This window comes from Gossypium hirsutum, chromosome A07 (assembly GCF_007990345.1).
Source record: "Gossypium hirsutum isolate 1008001.06 chromosome A07, Gossypium_hirsutum_v2.1, whole genome shotgun sequence".
In the NCBI taxonomy this organism is placed as follows: Eukaryota; Viridiplantae; Streptophyta; class Magnoliopsida; order Malvales; family Malvaceae; genus Gossypium; species Gossypium hirsutum.
The window spans coordinates 4,688,780-4,703,303 of NC_053430.1; the positions used below are offsets into that span (position 1 = coordinate 4,688,780).

General features: G+C 31.0%; 2 protein-coding genes across 2 annotated transcripts; one reads left to right on the plus strand and one right to left on the minus strand.

Moving 5' to 3' along the window:
• Nucleotides 1-1,880: 1,880 nt before the first annotated feature.
• On the minus strand, nucleotides 1,881-3,507 carry LOC107933135 (thylakoid lumenal 16.5 kDa protein, chloroplastic). Its single transcript, XM_016865286.2, has 4 exons — nucleotides 2,935-3,507; nucleotides 2,539-2,678; nucleotides 2,376-2,448; nucleotides 1,881-2,277 (listed from the first exon to the last, which is right to left on the minus strand). Exons 1-4 carry the CDS (start codon nucleotides 3,311-3,313, stop codon nucleotides 2,168-2,170), a joined length of 702 nt encoding a protein of 233 aa, XP_016720775.1. The 5' UTR covers nucleotides 3,314-3,507; the 3' UTR covers nucleotides 1,881-2,167.
• Nucleotides 3,508-10,492: 6,985 nt separating this feature from the next.
• Nucleotides 10,493-13,770, plus strand: LOC107933176 (glucan endo-1,3-beta-glucosidase 11). The gene is made up of 3 exons (XM_016865340.2): nucleotides 10,493-11,077; nucleotides 12,005-13,041; nucleotides 13,396-13,770. Exons 1-3 carry the CDS (start codon nucleotides 11,026-11,028, stop codon nucleotides 13,471-13,473), a joined length of 1,167 nt encoding a protein of 388 aa, XP_016720829.1. The 5' UTR covers nucleotides 10,493-11,025; the 3' UTR covers nucleotides 13,474-13,770.
• Nucleotides 13,771-14,524: the final 754 nt, after the last annotated feature.

The window sequence follows — 14,524 nt, forward strand, 5'->3', positions numbered from 1 at the left end:
CTGACTTGACCGACAGAAATTATATGAAGTTAATATGAGTCATGCTACGTAGATAAATATGTTGACATGACATGATATGTCACATCACATCAATTTTTTTAAAATATATTAAAAATTAAAAGAATACATGAACCTTAAGAAATGAACATCTAAATTTATTTGATTTTAGATGCTCATTTATCAAGATTTGTCATGGACCAACATAAAGTTATAAAATATTATAATAGTTATAAATAATTATTAAAAAATTCTAAAAATAATATATATATATAATGACAAGTGATGAATATGACTTCAACAAATAAGATGATAAATTATTATATATATATATCTAGTGACAATTTTTTTTTCTTATTTTAACTACAATTGGAAATACTTTTTTAATTGCAAGTATATTTATTTTATGGTGATTAGATATAATTAATACTTTGTTAAAAATAGGGAAAAAAAGTTTTATCATATATATGTGAAAATATGGTAGAAAAAATTTTAAATTAAGAATATTTATGGATCCCAATGTATTTAAATTCCAAAGTTGGCTACACTAGTTTTGTCATGACATTTTGACTTATCTAGGGCTTTCATTGCATCCCTTCCTTCCGATAACTCTTATCAACAGGTCAGTGCAATCTCAAGTGTTTTGTTCTGCTTGCAGTTCATACCAAAGAAAGGGGTGTCTCCTACGAAACATGAGATCATATTCATTGCTCCCACAGGGGAGGATATTAGTAACAAGAGGCAATTGGAAAAGTCCCTTAAAGCGCACCCTGGGGGTCCAGCGGTATCAGAATTTTATTTGGGCACCGGCGAGACCCCAAGGAGATCTGCAAGGATTAGTGAGAAGGTAAAAGCAATGCCAACAACAGAAAGTGAACCTTCAAAAAAACGAGGCAGCGGCTTCGAAGGATAACAAGGTATCCGAGACTGCATCTGGAGGAATTGAGGAGACTAAAGACATTCATATGGGAGAGGCTGAAAAGTCTGAGAAAATGAATGTGGAAGGAGAGGCTGGAAAGGTTGCTGCGAAGGAAAATGAAAATTAGAATAAAGATGAAACAGAAGATGCTAATAGCAAAACTGAACCCACTTCTCAAGAAGTTCAACATGCAGAAGATGCTAATATATCTACTGATATCGAAGAACGTAAGGAAAATGCTAAAGCAGTATCTGAGAAGTCCCAGGATGGATTTCAAGCTGGTGCTTCTGGATTTATTTGCTCCAACGGAAGAAGAAAGGTTGGAGAGTTTGTTGATTGAAGGAAAGGTTAAACAACCAGTGGCTGAAGCTGAAAAAGAGCTTCAATCTTGGGAACAGAAAAGAAAAAAAAATGAGGTGGGAGGAGAAGAAAAAGCGAAACAAGAAAGAAGCACCAGTGAATCTGAAGGAGCAATCGAGGAGAAGCAATTATCTAATTGTAATGAGGGACAAAACTATTAAGTTGGCAATGAAATTAGTAAGAAAACAGAAGCAGCAATTCAGAACGGTAGTAATGCAGGTGAGGTCAAGCCTTGAGTTTCAATATGCAATAGATTAACACGATGTAGGCGTCTCTTTTACTCCCCCTTGTGACCCTTTTAGATTTTTGGACGCTGCAAACAACTCTAGTTTCATTAGGGATAGTAACTGATTGTTCACTGAAACATCTTTTCCATATAATGGTAGATAGCTGTCTAATGTGGCTGTTTCCTATGTATTGGTCAGAGCTATAGTTTACAGTGATATATGTAATGTCATGGCATCTAATACAGCAAATGGATGTAATATGTGGTGTTAAGTTATAAGTTACAGTAATGGATGAAACTCCTAATGCCCTTCTGGTATGTTGCAATCTGTTGCAGATTCACAAACTGGTTTACTGATAAAACAAGATCCAGGGCAGCTAACTTCAATGATTGCATCACAAATTTGTGGTGCTTTTGAGATTGAGAAATATTACTAACAACCGAAGCTCAAACAAATTGAGCAAAGTTATTACAACTCTTATGAAAGAAACAACTTGTTAACCTCAAGTTTTGGACTAGATGAATTGTCAAAACGAAGAAACAAAAGAAAAAAAGGGTAGTATTTGGTTCCAGTAAAATCTCCAGTGGATGATACATGGAACATTAAATGTGTTTCAAATGGAAGCTAAAAGAAAGAACAAAATGTAGATTCGTCATCCTTATCTTCAAAGTCCTTTAAGTTGTCCAACGAGCCCTGTCAAGGTCGTCCATTTCTCAAATGCAGTTGCAGATGTCACAAATGCTACTTTGGATGATTCAACATCATTTTTTGTAACTGCAGAGTAAATGCAAAACAAGAGAAAGCCATTATCATGATCAGATTGTTCGATTTCGATGCTGGAATATTAGGTTTTATTTGAAAGAGTGACCCACCTGATGATATCAATGAAGCTAATGAAGAATTGAACGTCTCCACTTGAGTCTTTTCTTCAGGGCTAGAGCTCAGCTGTTAAGAACAACAGTAAAGAAAACCATTCATGACATCTCTAGAACATAAGCCATCAAGAACTGAACTAATATGACATTTATTAGTGACCTTGTTGAAGGCTACATTGGCATTCTTGACCCACTCTGTATCAGTGCTTCCCCCAAGAACTGAACTAGCTGTAGATAGATCATTGTTGTCAATGGCTTGACCTATTTCGCTTAACTTATACACCACATCCTGCAAATACCCTGCAACATTTAATTTCATTGCTCTAATGTCAGCAAACAGCATCGTGGATATGAATATTTACTATTGAATGTGAGAAAATGGCATGGAAAATGTAATAAACATCATCTCCCCCCTTTGAAAGCCATCATATATTCATATTGTACTGGTGACATAATAATAAAGCAGATTATCAAATTCAATTTCATTGAGACATAAACAAGGTTTCATAGAACTTCAATCAAACACAGGAAGAACATAGAACTAACTTCAACCAACCTTTCTCTTGACCCGATGAGCTGATTACTCCTTGTCTTTCAAGCCTCTTCTTTCTATCCTTCTTGACTTTCTCCAAGAGCTCTTCATCATCATCGGCCTCTAGAATTGCTGCAATGGCATTGGAGCAACCATTACCAGCAGCCAACACTAAGCTGGTGATGAAGCAAAGGGAGAAGCCTCTTTTAGTTAAAGCTGGAGTTGGCGGTGGTGATTCATTGAATGCTTTGCAAAGGGTTCTTCTTTGGACATTTTGATTGTTGAGGTAAACTAATGCAGTCCCTAATGATGATGATGATGATGACAAACAGGAAGAAGATGTTGAAGGGGAAATAGATGATGGGAAGAAGGAATTAGCAGTTGAGAGAAATGCAGTTGCCATTTTCTTTTTAAAATTTTTTTTTCTGGTAAATTTAGTGGGAAAATTAGAGGTATTGGCATTTTCAGAAGATAAGGTTGGTGGATTCTGTTCTGTTATCTGGTCCGGTCATTTTTCAGATGCTTTGGGAGGCTCTCTTTTTTTATCACTGATTTAATTTAATAGAAGAAATAAGGTTCAATTCTGCCATTAGTTCCTATACTTAACAAAAGTTATGGATTTAATCCCAAACTTTTATTTGGCCATTTTTAGTCTATGTTCTTTCCAAATTTTAAATTTTTTGTCCTTGCCAAACAATAATTATTAAATTCATTAAGTAAAGTTATACTATTTTCAAAATATGATGCGCCAAATATATTATCTTAAGTGTAATATCATGTCAGCTTATTATTCTACACATTACTTACTAAAAATTCAATTAATGGGTTAATAAATGTTAATTGTGTTAAGACTAAAATTTGAAATTTTGAAAAGTATATGGACTCAACATGATCTAATTAGAGAATATGAACTAAATCTACAATTGTAGGAATAGTATAAGATTAGTAATTGAATTTAACTGCTACTGTTTGGTTAGGACTAAAATTTTAAATTTTAAAAAATTGAAAAACTAAAATTGATCAAGTAAAAGTACAAAGACAAACTCCACAACTTTCACAAGATATAGAAACTAATAACAAATTTTAACCAAGAAATAAATGTATATTTATCATATCTCTAAAATATTAGTTTTAATGTCATGATGTAATAATATTTGATGAAGTGGAGTTTTTAAACTCCACATACGAGTAAAGTGATTGACAAAAATCTTACAGCATATAGTAAAATATTAAATATTTAAATATTTAAAAACAAAAGATACATAATAATTTTTTAAAATTGCTTGTGGAATTAAAAAAATACAGTGCTAATGTACTAAATACTAATCCTAAATCAATATAAATTATTTGTAAAATTGGTTATATATATAATATTTTAAAAGTAAATATAATAAATAATATTTAAATAATTTAATATAATAATTTTACTTATTTTACTTAGCATATTCTTTTACTTATTTTAATTATTTTTTTTATAACCTTTATTACTCTTGTTCTTTTTCTTTTTCTTTTAAGTTTTATTTGAAGTAAAAGTATTATTAGATATTATTATATAATTTTTATATAGCAATCTAGTAACTATATAAATTTATTATCATTAATATATAAGTTTAATTATTATATATATAAAATAATTTAAATATATTTTATTATTTATTATGAATATAATTTAAAAGTATTTAAATTGTATTGCATATGATTTTAATATTTTAATAATTATTTTATAAAAAATACAATTTTATTTTATGTTATATTATTTAATATAAAATATAAATATAAATATAAATATTTATTTTATTATAAATATATTGTAAATTAATGTCTACAATGATTATTTTTTATTCTCATCTCACCGTTACAGCTGCGTTTGAATCCAAACACATATCTATCGTTATTTTTAATCTAACCGCTACAGTATCCAATCTCACCACTACAATAACTAATCTCACCGCCACCGCTATTTTTAACCTTACCAAAGATAAATAAGTGCACCCTGGAGGACAACCTCCTATGCTTGCTCATGTTAGTTTTCTCTATGCAGGTGTCTAAGAAGCGTTTGCCACAAGATACATATAGAGAGAGTTATACTTGGTGCCACCACTTGTCTGTAGCCCTCTCCTTGGACAAAGATCATTCCTTTGCACTACTCCTTGAAGATTATCCCTTGACAACATCATCCGTCCAAGGCTCTCCCCATAAGCCAAGGTCATTCCTTAACTCCTTTTCTTGAAAGTCACTCGTTCGAAGACTCCCCACGAAGGAAGGACTCATCTAGGTGCATCCACAAGTGGTTGTTCGTCCAAGACCATTGCTCACCAGGGATCACTTCTGTCTCGCAGGCCAAAGTCATCGTCATGACGAACGAAAGCTCCTTTCTTCACCTCTGTCGGACACGTTCTCATGTCTTCACCATCTTCTTCTTAGCCACTAACGCACATCATATATGAACACTAACCCTTGCGGACTGTGGAACTTTCTTATCTGCAATAATACCCTTCAACCTCCTTATCATAATTCTAACTTATCACCTCCTTAGCATAAAAATGTCATTATCTTAGATCAATTTGTATATATTAATAGTAAAATAAACCGATAAATCATTCAAAATCAAATCAAATCGAATTGATTTTATTGTCAAACTTGGGTTCTTATAAAAGAAAATATCATCTTCAAAATAAATATATATATCTTTTTTCAAAATAAGTCATGTGACTTGTGAATGGCTGAAAATTATCTATTGAAATTAATTTATTATAAACTTATATACTAAAATATGATCAATAAATAATATTTTTTTATCAAACGTAGCATTAAGTTTAAATTAATTAAAAGTTATTAATTTTAATTTTTAAATTGAGTTATTTGGATATTTATTAGAGTAATTGGGTTTAGTTGTATAGGGGTATTGAAGGCGATTACTTATGGGAGATAAACTGAAAAATCAACTAAACCAATTTATTTGAATTAAATCAATTTGATTCCTTACAAATCAAGGCTGAAGTGGACGAAGTAACGAAGCTGGGGGCTTACACAACTTACTGCATTTGGTTTTGGCTTTGTATTGTGGGATGGTCTGACTTGGAACCGTGTCACGGAAGGCTACTTTGGTTCCCTTTCCACTGTTGTAATGAAATAAAGGGTGGTGGTCTCCTCTGCTTCTAAAATCTGGCCATTCATCCAATAAATTTACATTTTAAAATAATAATGATGTTTGAGTGCGAGTATTATTATAGAGTGTCTCATTCCTTCTACGGAAGATATTGTCTTCATGGAGAAGTTTTATCTCCCGTACTTCGAAGAGAACTCAAAAGAGTTTATAGAGTTTCAACAAAAATGTCTAAATTCATCAAAAAAATATTTTTCATCATTTTGGCTATAATGGGTTTATACCCATTCTCTTAAAGAGTCTTAAAGGGTAAGAACATTACCACTTGACTAGCCACTGATAATAGTATTTCTTTGATAAACTTAAGCACTCCCACCTAAACTTCGTGAATCCCCTCTAAATTTTCCTCAAAGTAAGGAGATAAAATTTCAGGACTAAAACCGAACATATATGCCCCGTAAAAAATAACTCAATATATAATGAACATTAAATTATCGAAAATGGAATCATTTTTCATGTTTTGGAGCAGGATTTTGAGTGAGCAGAAATAGCATTTCTTTTTCTTTTCTTCCAAGCAGAAGGCAGGAAAAATGCAGTGAAAAGATGGGCCACTAAACAAAATGGTGATGCTTTAAATTACCTTTACCCCACTGAAGAGATGAAGAGAAAAGTAGATTCCCTTGAGTGGATCGTCTGAATTGGCTTCCAAAAAGCTTACTATTCCTAGAATCACCAAAATGTAATACCTTCGAAGCCAGCTCTAAAGAGCAAAGACTAGCCTTTTTTTGTTTTTTTTTTATACCACTAAATCTTTATTTATTTTGATAATACAAGACTTAATCGTGTTGAGATCCACACATCATTTTCAATATATACTAGCTGGAAAAGTTAATCTCAAAATAAATAAAATTATCTTTGATTACATGGTTAATGAATTAAAATATGGGAGTTTTTTGCTTTCTAAATGTCATCTTTCTTCTCTTCCACTGCACATAATTATAGACAAAAATAATAGTAAGGTTTCATTCAAGTCCAGCAAGTACCGACTTGATTTCCTATTGTTTCAGATGAACATTGTGACATCATTAACATCTTTATTTCAAAGGCTTCACTTTCTTTTTCTATTTTTAAAAAAATAAAAACCATCACTGAAACAAAAACAAAAAAATTGTCAGCTGAATCTTCATAATCGTTTCCCTACTTCTTTTACTTGTTCATTACACTATGTTTTAACCCTTATTGAATTTGAATCATTATTTCTTTTTGTTATTTTTTAACCCTTATTGAATTTGAATCATTATTTCTTTTTGTTATTTCTTCAAATATTCATAAATGGTTTAAAATTTATTACTTTTAAATGCGCTTATACAAAAACAGTATATTCTTTTAAAATAAATATTATTTCATTTATTAAAATCGATTGAACTAACTAAATCACTCGATTGAATTTACTCTTTTATTTAAAATTAGATATAAAAAAATAATAAATGCATTTTGTGTCTCATAACACAACCCAAAGAGCCTAGGTTAAGTTGCGAAACTTTTACATTTAAATTCATTTACAAATGCTTCTAAAAAATTCACATATAAACACAAGTAAAATCAAAAAGTTACTTTAAGAGAAATAAAAATAAATTTTAAATTGTTACAATATACTTATTGCTTATAGAATACATTTTTTTATCTCTCTAAAAATAACATATATCGACAAATTTAGAAAAAGAACAGCATAACTATAGATAAATCAACTATAAATTAAACTACTCTCTTAAAGGGAAAAACAACAAAACTCCCTCTTTTTTTTTCTTTTAAAATCCTTCATCTCAAAGATTAGTATAAAAGCCCTTCTTGTATAAAAATTGTCTTCCATCCACACGAGGAATGTTACATTAATAGTTTATTTGACTTTTACATGAAATGATACCCCGAAAAAATTAATATAAAAAAAATAAACATTGCCTACCAAATTAAAAATTAAGTTGTCAGCTTTGCACTAGGAATCAAGTGAAGTAGTGATATCCAACAGTCTTGTTTCTTGTTTGTTAAGGCATCAAACAGTTTTCTATCTATGCCCTCTTTGGTTGGATTTTAAAAAAGCTAGAATAATTTTCTTAAGTAATATATATATTTTTATTATAAATATTATTATATAATTATAATAATAATCACCTGATTTGGGATCCTCATAGTTTAAGTAATCTTAAAAACTCACTCTATTTTTTAGACGAGAAGATCATTCTTTCCATCTTGACCTCTTATTGATACTATGTATCAATAGATATGAATTTTATTATTTGTACGTGAAATTCATCCATTGACTGCATCTCAATTTCCAACAAGTCTTCGACTACGGCTTCAACTTTTCCAATAATCCATCCGCGTCTTCAAAATGATTGGCTTTTTGTTTTTGTTTTTGTTGTGTTGTGTATGATTTCTTTGTTTGTATGAATACGCGTCAAATATGTGCATTGCAACAGTTTCAGAATCCAATAGCATAAAGTTCACTACTTTATAGTCTATATGTGAAACCTTCTTTTGTCTTCTAATCATTCACTTGCCCTCACCAAGGCAACACCCAAATGCCCAACTCCATTCACCAACTAAAATAAACCTCATATTTCTTATTCTCTGACTTTATTTTGGTTTGAACTCTCATTTATTCTTGGGTATATATTAATTACCATTCCATCCATTTGTGTATCGGGGTAGTTTAATGTTGATCGTAGTTATACAGTGCATTTATTGTAATTATACTATTTTATGTATTGTACTTTAATTCTGAATATTATTATATAGATGTATTATTGTAATTGAGGATTATAAATGTACTCATAAATTTATTTTGATTGTCCGATACATATTTAATAAATGTTTATAAAATTATTATGCATTGTTATCTTCGAGTCTAATTTTGAATTTTATCTTTTTATTTTACGAAAATTAAAAAGTTAATTTCTTTACTTTAATTTATCATAAGTTGATTCTCATATTTTATAAAAATTAAGAAGTTGGGGCATTTGTTTATAAACACATGAACTTGAATCGCTAAGGTTTACTAATTTGTTACATTTAAATTCTCGAACAATTTTTTTTTTAATTTTCAAATTTTAATAACATTGTATAATTAGACTAACATATCACTTTTCATAAAGTAGGATTGATTATGAAAAATTAAAATAAAAAAATTCACTTTTCAGTTTTTTAAAATAAAATACATAAAATTCATAATTAAACCGTTATTTTCGTAAATCTCGTTCTTTCGAAAAAAAAAAGACATAGTTAAAAGTGTCGACCAAAAATAATAATTCTTGCAAAGAAAAAAAATGCTAAATTATTTATAAAAAAAAAGAATATGATGATGAAAATATCATATAAACAATAATTTAATATTTAGTAAGTGACAAAAATGGTTGTTGGTTACGCTAGTTTCTAACCAAATCGTGATAAAAATGTCCCCCTAACCACTTAACACCACCTACATTTTTCTCTTTTTTCTTGTGCTCTTGCATTACAGGTGCACCACAAAATAAATGTAATAAAATATAGTTATTAACACTATAATTCTTTATCACTCGTGCATGTATAAAATCTTTTAGTTTAAAATTAATTAATAATAATACACAAAATATTTACAATATTAAAACGAGAACATAATTAATAATAGAAATTTTATCACATAAAAGCAACATATATTATACTTTTGTCCCATTACGTTATTTATGTGTAGATTATCAATCTATATTTTATTATTGTTTAAATCCCGCAATTTTTAGAATTTTTCAAAATTCATTTTAAATTAGATTCAACTATATTCCAACTCTCAATCCAATATTTTTTAAGATAATTATTGGGATAGGTTTAATTAAGATTGTAATTCTTAATTAGACCTCTCCATATGCCGACCAAAAGTCTATTCGAAAAGTGAGAGAATTTAAATAAAAATATAAGTTTAAAAAGTTAACTTGGGCAAAAAAAAAAAAAGACTTGTTTAGAAATTGGGCCTAGCTTAGGGTATGGCTTTTTGACCTAGCCCAGCTTGGCCTGGCTAAAAATAAAAAAAAATTATTATTTTCTCACTAATTTGATATCAATTCACTATTATGTTGCTATTATTTTATTGTTATTGTTTGAATATTATATTGTTACTATTTTAAAGTTTAATATTTTTAATGTATTATATATTTTTTTAAAATTATATATAAAAATAATATAAAAAAATTTAATACACACGAATCGAATCGAATTTAAACAAATTTTAAATTTAATTTTCAAATCGAACCAAAACCGAGCCTAATAATTTAATTGAAACCGACCATGTACAACTCTACTGTTTTTAAGTATATTTGTAACATAAAAGAGAAAAGCTTTTAATTCTTCCGAAATGTGGCGCGTGTAGAAAGTCTGAGAGTAAGCGAGTGAGTAGAAAACCAAAGATCTAACACATCTAAATTGGCAAGTAAGCATTGACCAACGAGCGACAAATGAAAGCAAGACAACAGCTTCAACACCTAAACCCAAATAATTTTTTCTTTTTTCTTTTTTCTGTGTAATAAAAGCATATATATATATTATTATTTTAGTAATTTAAATAGAGCAGTAGCTAAGCCAGACTTTAAAAATTATAATTTTTCTGTCAAAAGCCCAAGGCCTAAACCCTTCTCCCACAGAAAACGACCGCCAAAAGAGAGATAAAAAAAGGAAAAAGCTTTTGTTCTCTATTAAAATCTCTTCATAGCTCACAGTCTTCCATTCCCAGATTTTAGTGGAAGCTGAGAGCTGAGATTTTTATGTGTGAAAAAACTCTAGGCATGGAGAGAGTGTGGTGTAAAGTGGGAAAGTAAAGTATAAAGGGAGAATCTTTACTGTCTTATGGCATGCCAGAGTTACAAGGAGCATTGCATTGAAGGAATTTCTTCAATTTTCGATTTCCTTTTTGTCTTTCCCTTCTGAGGATCGATTCTTAAAGTTGGATCATTTGATTCTTCTTGGAAAAAAATAATAATAGGGCCATGAAAAGTTTTGGGGTTCATCTATTCTTCCTGCTCTTTCTAGCTGCGATCGGTACTTTCTCCTTCACTCTTTTCTTTTTGAGGTTTCTAATCAATTCGTTTGTGGGTTTTTTTTTGTTTAGTTTTTTTATTTTCTCTGAATTGGGTTGATATTGGAATTTGTTGAATTAATTGTTTGGATCAGTTTATAGTGTCTTTTCTAATGAAAGTTTACATTGTTTAAAATTGGATTCATGCCTGCTTAATGGTGAATTTTATTGGGTTGTTCTCATATTTTGTTAATTGTAAAGCTCTGGTGAAAGTTTCAAACTCCTTTCAGAAATAAAGATGTTGTCAACTAAGAAATTGCTCTTTCAGTCTTTTGCTTGGAAATTTGTCTCTTTTTAATTAAATTTACTTCCTTTGCAGCATAATTTATTTAACTACTTGTTTTTCTCTTTGATAGGATTGTTCTTTTTCAGGCTGCAATTGTATTTTAGTTGCTGTACATATTTAGTTGGATTTGGGATTTGAATCCTATTATTATCTTGTTAGGGCCATTAGATTAAATAGGAAATCAGTTTGGTGGATAATGTTTCGATTCAAGTCTCATCAAAATATGAGATTTTTTTTTCTTTAATACAGCTTTGGTCCATAAAGCTGGTTTTACTAGTATACAACTATGTTCAATTGTTAATGGCAGTCATTTGGTTTCCGCGCTGGAACTGTTTTATACGAGTGTGAGTAGAGAGTCTCTTTCTATAGGTCTCTTGATATCTTCCTTCTTTCCACCCTAGCTTTCTATGCTATTGTAGAATTCATAGGAACTGAGATGCATTAGCAAGGGAAACAGCAGCTTTAGTTTTCTTTTTCTTACCAGTACATTGACCAAAATAGTTATCTCTACTCTTTTGGGGTTGATAAGTAAAGATTATATTGCTAGTTCTTAGAAATAATATGACAGTGATTAAAAAGTTGTTTTTGTTTTTTTCTTCTCCAGCATCTGTGACCGTGCAAGCATTCACGGGAACGTATGGCATTAATTATGGAAGGATTGCAAATAACATACTTTCACCTGATGATGTTGTGACACTTCTTAGGGCGGCAAAAATAAAGAATGTTCGAATTTATGATTTTGATCACAGTGTCCTTAAAGCATTTAGTGGGACAGGGCTGGAACTTGTGGTTGGACTCCCAAACGAAAATCTGAGAGATGTGAGTGCCAATGCAGATCATGCTATGAATTGGGTCAAGGACAATGTATTGGCATATCTTCCCGATACACATATTCGTGGGATCGCTATAGGGAATGAAGTCTTAGGAAGCAATGATGAATTTTCAGGATTTCTTCTGGGTGCAGTTAAGAATGTTTACAATGCATTAGATAAGCTTAAATTAAGTCATTTAGTTCAGATTACCACTGCACATTCACAGGCTGTTTTTGCTGCTTCCTTCCCTCCTTCATCATGTGTATTCAAAGACAATGTTGTTCAGTACATGAAGCCACTCTTAGAGTTTTTTTCGCAAATCGGCTCGCCTTTCTGTTTAAATGCTTACCCTTTTCTAGCCTACATGTCTAATAAAGACCAAATTGATATTAATTATGCTCTCTTCCTACCAACGAAAGGAGCAGATGATCCAAAAACTAAGTTGCATTATGATAACTTGCTTGATGCTCAGATTGATGCAGCCTATGCTGCATTAGAAGATGCCGGATATGGAAAGATGGAAGTCATTGTCACAGAGACCGGGTGGGCTTCACATGGTGATGAGAATGAAGCTGCGGCAACCGCAAACAATGCAAGGACTTATAATTACAATTTGCGGAAAAGGCTTGCAAAGATGAAAGGAACTCCACTCAGGCCAAAAAGTGTGCTTAAGGTTTATGTTTTTGCAATCTTTAATGAAAATTTGAAGCCTGGGCCAACGTCTGAGAGGAATTTTGGATTGTTTAAACCTGATGGAAGCATCTCATATGACATCGGGTTTCACGGGTTTAAGTCTTCATCTGCAGATTCATCACTGCTGTCTTTGAAGGTACGAGGTTTCCTCCCACCCTTGACATATATTTTAACATTTTGCAGATCAGTTTCAAGTATTCTCAGACAGAATAAAGCATATTTGTTGAATATTATAGGTTTTTCATGTTCTTCGTGTGGTAATTATTTTGTTTTCATTCTGCTTTCTATTATTTGTTAGTGAAGGAACAGTCGGACGTTGCTTCCGCATAAGGTTCGATAAAATGTAGCCTTGAACATAGCAAATATGTGGTTTGAATGATTCACTTGTTTGTGATGATTAGCTCTTGTAACATCACATAAAAAAATAAAAGATGCTGAATGATGTTTTTCCCTCCCATTTCATTGCGTTTTGCTATGTGAACTTCTGCAGGAAATTCGAGCATCCGGTTGGTCTGGCTCCTACTCCATAATATTAACAATGGCTACTGCACTACTGCTTGTGTTGTGAAGATGGTGATTGAACATTGAACGCGTGTTGGGGCTCATTCTGTTCTGCACTTGCATTTTTGCATTTGATGCTAAGTCAGAACCCAGAATTTAATTAGTTTTAGGGTTACTACTTATATATTTTTTTCATGTCAAACCTTAGAGAACAATCCAATACACCTGATTTTTGTACCTTTAGTAAACACATGGTGGGGAAGTTGCTGATTATAAATCTCAGAAAAATGCATATCTCTTGTGCCTGAATAAATTCTTCTTATAACTTTAGTTAGTATATAAAACATACATTTGTGGGGTTTCACTCTTTTTTCTTTTTTCCTCTTTCTTATGTAATCTTTTGTGCTTACTGTTTTTAGTTTTAACATGCATCAAATATAAACAAGCTACAACTAAAGATTAATTTAGTTGATCCCATCCGAGTCTTGAATAATAACGGTATTGTTATCGGTGTAGAAAGATGTGAATTTGAGTGTTCTTAATTGATAAAGTTTGATCAAAGATGAATTAAATATATCTATATCTTTAGAGAAGGCAATCGATCTGCGGATGCCCTTGCTAGAATTGAAAGTGGTTTTTTTCTTCTTTTTTTTATTTACTTTGGAAGTGCATATGTACCCGGCTTTTGATGGCTAATGCCTAAGGGACATTTTGTCTCGAACCCATTAATTTTTAATCAATTTATGTCTTTCTTTTACCTCTAAAAAATATAAAATGATTAACCACGAGAGTTAGGTGAGATGGTAAGAGTCTCTTTTACCTTAATTAGTGGTCGAGGGTTTGATCCTCGTCTTGCGTACGGAGCCAGCTTTAAAGTTCATGATCAACATTTATCTCTTTAATGAGCCAAATAAAAGAATGTGGATGATTAGTTAGTAGGCTTAAAAATCTTGTTATTGGTCATAAAATTTAGCCACAATGGAAAAAATGCTAACCAGGATTAAACCCAACAACCATTAGTACAGCTCCACATACAAACATCAGAAATCAGAACCCAAAATGAAGTAATCCTCGAAGCCGGCATTCTTCTCTGAAGCTTAACTGAAAATAACAGGCAT

Bases quoted from the DNA above. Each gene is read 5' to 3' on its own strand.
- LOC107933135 (XM_016865286.2), bottom strand. From the start codon at position 3,313: ATGGCAACTGCATTTCTCTCAACTGCTAATTCCTTCTTCCCATCATCT. The intron at 2,449-2,538 runs GTCACTAATAAA...TGTTCTTAACAG, and splicing joins CCAATGTAGCCTTCAACAAG to CTGAGCTCTAGCCCTGAAGA. The intron at 2,278-2,375 runs GTGGGTCACTCT...TTTACTCTGCAG, and splicing joins AGCTTCATTGATATCATCAG to TTACAAAAAATGATGTTGAA.
- LOC107933176 (XM_016865340.2), top strand. From the start codon at position 11,026: ATGAAAAGTTTTGGGGTTCATCTATTCTTCCTGCTCTTTCTAGCTGCG. The intron at 11,078-12,004 runs GTACTTTCTCCT...TTTCTTCTCCAG, and splicing joins GCTCTTTCTAGCTGCGATCG to CATCTGTGACCGTGCAAGCA. The intron at 13,042-13,395 runs GTACGAGGTTTC...GAACTTCTGCAG, and splicing joins CATCACTGCTGTCTTTGAAG to GAAATTCGAGCATCCGGTTG.